A 5,064-nucleotide genomic window follows, 5' to 3' on the forward strand; every position below is an offset into this window, starting at 1 on the left:
CTACCAGGCCCGGATGCCCTGCAGTGCGCCCTGGCCGCAGGAAGGCCCCGCCGCCGGCTGGTGCAACGGCTGGCCGCTGCCGCTGAAACCCCCCAGGCCGCCCACGTTCACGAAGGGGCTGGCGGCCGCCGCCGGGCTGCAGGCGGCTTGCATGGACGCGCCGCCGGTGCCCGCCGGGTAGGTGCAGCCGTAGCCGGGATTGTAGGAGGCAGCGTTGCCGTAGCCGTAGGCGGGGAAGCCATTGTAGGAATAGGGCGCGTTGTACGCCGAGCTGTAGCCCTGCGACCCGCCGAGGCACGGCTTGCCGTCACGGACCAGCACGGGCACGGCCACCCTGCGCGGCGGCGGCGGGGCCGCGGGGCCGCCCAGCTCCAGCGACTTGTCCTGCCGCTGCCGCTTGCACTTGTAGCGCCGGTTCTGGAACCAGATCTTCACCTGCGTGGAGGTGAGCTTGAGGCTGCTGGCGAGGTGCTCCCGCTCGGGCGCCGACAGGTAACGCTGCTGCTTGAACCGACGCTCCAGCTCGAAGACCTGCGCCTGGGAGAAGAGTACGCGCGGCTTCCTCCGGCTCCGCTGCTTCGGCCTCTCCGTCTCCTCCGCCTTCTCCGCTGCATCCAGCGGCTTCTTCAGGACGCAATTCTCTGTATGGGGTAGCACAGGTCATAGGTGCGCCTCGTCGACACCGGGGGCTCGCTGCTCCCGCTGGGCCCCACCGGCGGACGAGAGCTCCGCGCCGCGCCCCAGCCGTTCCCGCGCCGCTACGCGCCCGTCGGGGCACCGCGGTGCGGGAGGGGAGGAAGCGCTTGGACCGGCCGTCTCCGGCACCTCCTGTGTTTGCGAGGGCCCGATTCGGGCGGCGGGGCCGGGCACATTCCCGCACCTCCGGGCCGGCTACGGCTTTACCGCTGCAGCACCGCGAGGAGAGCTCCGAGCCGCGTCGCGCACAGCGCCGGGCACCTGCTCTGCCGCCGGGCCCCGCCGCAGCGGGTGTGGATTGAGCCTAACCCGACCCGTTCCTCCCCCTCCGCTACCGAAATTGCAGAGCGCGGGCCTGATCCTCCGGACTGGGGCCTTGCAGAGGCACTCCCCAGGGAGGAGGAGAGCGAGGAGCGGCGGTGGCAGCCCCGCGACGTGCCCGTCCCGGCTCGACATGGCCAAGGGACGTGGAGCGGGCTTCGCGGGGCGATGCCCGAGGGCCGGGAATGCACCATGGCAAGACAGCGCGTGGCCCGTCCCGGCGGGGCGGTGCAGTGCAGGGAGCGCGGCGGAGCCGATACTCACTTGGGTCTCGGACCGCCGGGTCCAGCTCTTCTCCCGGGCCGGGGGCCTCGCAGGAGCCGCGCAGCACGGCGTGAACGTAGTTGTCGGCGGAGATCCGCGCGTCCGCCTGGCTGCCGGGCGCTGCCATGGGACTCAGGTAGGAGAGCTTTTCCTCCTCCTCTTCCTCCTCGCCGTCGGAGAAGCGGGCGCCGTCGGCAGCCGCCAGCAGGCAGGCAGCGGGGTGGAAGTGGTGCTCCAGGTGGTGCGGGAGCTGGGCCCCATAGTGCGGGTCTTGCTGCTGCTCCAGGTTGAGGATGTCTTTGACAGAGAAGGGTGTGGAGGTGACGGGGCTCGGTAACATCATCGGGGCAGCGCAAGCGGCCAGGCAGTCCCGCGGGCCCGGCGGCTCTCGGGCGGCTGCTCGGCGGGGAGCGCCGCACCCGGTGCGGGGGGAGCAGGCAGCGCCGAGAGACGTGGGGCCGCGCCTGCTTCTGTCTAAGTTGCCTCCATTAGCTCGGCGCTGGGGGTCTGCGTTTTGTTACAGCTTCTGCAGGGACAGCCAAAGGCTCGAGAGCCTCCTCTGCCCCGGGCCGGCACGTCACGGCAAGGAGGGGCCGGGGGCGGCCTCGCCATTGGAGAGAGGGGGAGGCAGAGCCGGCCCCCTGCCCGGCTCCGGCCGCCCGGCCAGAAATAGCAATGTATTAAGGCTGTACTCGGGGAGGCTCCTTCCCCGCAGAGCGCCCCGGCGGCCCGGCACCCGCCCGGCGGGCGCGGGGTCGGTGCGCCGGGGTCGGGGTCCCCGCAGAGAGCCGCGGCTGCCGCCGCCGCGCCCCCCAGTGCTAAGCACGTGTAGGTAGGTAGGGACCCCCGCCCGGGCGCGCCCCGCTGGCCCCTGCCTGCACACGGCTCGGTCCGGCCCCGGCAGGACCGACACGTGCGGCCCTGCCGGCCCGGTCTCCCCGCCCCACCAGCACGGTCCCGCAAGTTCCTCCCGCGGCCCAGGACGCGCAGCGGAGGGGAGGTTCGCCTCCGCCACCCGCACCCCTCCCGCAGCCGACGGCGACCCCGCCGTCCCGGGCGGGCCGTAGATATGCGACGTACACGTAGCCAACCCCCTCCTCATCCCCCTGCACCCCCGGTCCCTCCGCCGGTGCCCCCGCAAGTACCCCGCGACCAGCCAATCTGCAGGCCGGCCCAGCTCGCCGCAGCCGGTGCGACACTCGTTCGCACGGGGGAAAGCGCTCTTCGCCGCCGCCGGATCGGGCCCCGCAGCCTGCGACCGCAAGGCCCAGTCGGGGCCGACCGGGCCGGGCAGGGTGGGCGGCCCGGGACGACGGTAACACGAGGCTGGGTGGGCAGCGCGATACTGCGATCGTCGGTGTTTCCTTTCGTTGTTTTTCGTTTTCTTTCGTTTCGTTTCGTTTTGTTTCGTTTCTCCCGCCGGTAACGGGCGGCCAGCGGCTCCGCGGAGCCGCTTCGCCTCCGTGCCGGCGTGTGACGCACCGAATGAGCTCCTGTCGAGCTCTTCCGCACTGAGGGTCCCCCGGCCACAGTGCCCCGCCGGGCACCGGCTAGCCCCGCGGTGATGCGGGAGATGCCGCGGCCCCTCGGCGCTCCCCGCAGCCCCGGACTTTTGCAGGGGCCCCGAGCCGCCGCGGCGCTGGGAGCGGGTGCACCGAGGAAGGGGCAGGGGGTCCTTGGTGGGATTTTTCGTTGTGATTAAAATCCTGCTGCCCCGCAGGGCTTGGATCGGCGACGAGGGGAGGCCACCGGAGCCGGGCGCGTACGCCGGGCAGGTGAGTGTCCCGGCGCCGGGGCTTCGCGGGGCCTTCCCGGGAGTTTCTCTCGTGTTGCTAACGTCCGGCAGCTCCACCGTTTAGCGGCTCTGTCGGTGCTCTCGTATCTTCGTCTTTCTGCACGCCTCAGAGACATATTTACTGGGGGCGCAGCCCGGGACAGGAGCCCGAGTCCCGCGCACTTTGCCGCAGCTCGTGTATTACCGGTGCCGCAGCGGGGCTGGTTCCCGTTCCACTGGCACACCGCAGCGCTGCCACCACGCACCTTCAAACCCCTCGTCATATAAATACGACGATTCGGTCCCTTCTCGCCGCTCCCCGTGCGAGACGCCTTCCTGCCGTCCGGACTGTGGACGGGGAAGGGCGCCTGCAGTAAGCAGGCCTGACCGGGGCCCGACTCTGCCCCGTGCCACCGGTGCGCAGAGAAGCTCGGCGCTGCCTCGCTGCCGGGATACCCCGAAAAGAATTAGTAACAATTAGCTCCTCATTCGTGTTACATATCTTCTACCGTCCCGGGCCACTCCCGCCCGCCTCGGGGCCCCGGGCCCGGGGAGGTGCAGGCGCGGGGCCCGGTGGCAGAGCCCGGCGAGCGGCCGGGCTCTGCACAGCGCCGCGCTGCCCGGGAGCTCCATTGCGGCCGAGCTTCCCGGCGGGGATAACAGCCTCAAGGGCCGGTGCCCTCGGTGGTGGCGGCCATAAGAACTGCAGGGCCACCGCCGATGTCCTCCTGCCGGTCCGTCTGCGGAAGCAGCAGCCGCTGTGCCGAGGCCCGAGGCCGCGCCCGGCAGGGTCTGGCTCGTTTGGCGCCATCGCTCCCGCCCGCACAGGGATCCCGGACGGGCCGATCGCCCGGCGCAGCCTGCGGGCTCTGGGAGCCCGGGTCGGGTATAAACGATGTATCGGGGCGTCTCCCCGGTGGTACTAGTGGTTCTCCCGCTGGGACCCACTCATTTGTGCTGCTGCCGGCTACACGGACTGCTCGGGGAGCCCACGCCCGACGGAGGGAACAAGGCGCGGCCGGGCCTTTTCTGGGCCGCCTTATCCTCCGCCGGTCTCCCGGTACGGTTAACTGAGCCCGCACTTTCTCCCCATGCCAGCATCCCCTCTTTTGTGGAAACGGATCGGTGGTTTATTCCCGGCTGGGAAAGCCGAGGAAGCGGGGAGATGGTCGGACCCGACCGTGCCCGTACCGAGGCGGCTGGCGCCGAGGAGCACGACCGGACCAGGGCGAGCGGTGCGGAGGTACAGAAGCCGGGGGGAGGAAGGAGCAGGACAGCCCTGGTACCTGCGGCGGGTCTCAGCCCGAGGTGCGGCTGTAGGGCTTTCCCAAGCCGGCTGGGCTGGGGTCACCGGGCTATTAATGGTTATTTTATTTATATCATTAGCGGCGTCCCCTGAGCTCTGTTTACAGCAGGGCCTTGTTGTCCCGGCCGCTTCTGCGCTCTGTTTAGACAGGGGATTATTGTAATGGATGGAACTCGCCGTGCGGATGCTGCAGCGGAGCCAAGAGAGCCAAGAGCTTCCCCCCCGGGCCCGGGGACCGAGCAGCAGCCCCGCTGCAACCGCGCACACCGCGGCGGGCGGGCGAGCGAGGGAGCGAGCAGCCCGCTCCCGCCCGAGGCCCCGGCCGCAGGCGGCTCGGTAGCAGCGGCCGAGGCCGGGGGTCTCTCTCGGGGCGATGCTATCAGCGCCAGGGCTGCTAATTGCTCCATTAGTCTCGCGGGTGCGGAGTGCTGGAGCCGGCCCCGCACTAATGGCCGTAAACAAACAAACGCGCTAATCCGGCCCTGTCTCCAGCCCCCGTGCTCGGGGAGCCAACGGGGCACGGCGGCGGGAGCGCTGTGCGGGCGGCACCCACCTGCCCGCCGCCCCCGGAGCCCGGCGGCCCGCGGGCTGGGGCCGTAGCCGGAGCGGACCCGCGCCGCCGGGAGCTGCCCCCCGCGCCCGGCTCTATTTACACAGAGCCTGCCCTTGTGTAAACGCTGCGCGCCGTGGTTTATCTCAGGGC

At 70.9% G+C, this 5,064-nt stretch overlaps 1 protein-coding gene across 1 annotated transcript; it reads right to left on the reverse strand.

Annotated features, from left to right (window-relative positions):
• Positions 1-1,658, reverse strand: NKX2-3 (NK2 homeobox 3). Its single transcript, XM_014885923.2, has 2 exons — positions 1,282-1,658; positions 1-641 (listed from the first exon to the last, which is right to left on the reverse strand). The coding sequence occupies exons 1-2, from the start codon at positions 1,622-1,624 to the stop codon at positions 1-3; spliced, it is 984 nt and encodes a 327-aa protein (XP_014741409.2). The 5' UTR covers positions 1,625-1,658.
• Positions 1,659-5,064: the final 3,406 nt, after the last annotated feature.

This window comes from Sturnus vulgaris, chromosome 8 (genome assembly GCF_052056855.1).
Source record: "Sturnus vulgaris isolate bStuVul1 chromosome 8, bStuVul1.hap1, whole genome shotgun sequence".
Classification (NCBI taxonomy): Eukaryota; Metazoa; Chordata; class Aves; order Passeriformes; family Sturnidae; genus Sturnus; species Sturnus vulgaris.

Bases quoted from the DNA above. Each gene is read 5' to 3' on its own strand.
- NKX2-3 (XM_014885923.2), bottom strand. From the start codon at position 1,624: ATGATGTTACCGAGCCCCGTCACCTCCACACCCTTCTCTGTCAAAGAC. The intron at 642-1,281 runs GTGAGTATCGGC...TACCCCATACAG, and splicing joins CCCGGCGGTCCGAGACCCAA to AGAATTGCGTCCTGAAGAAG.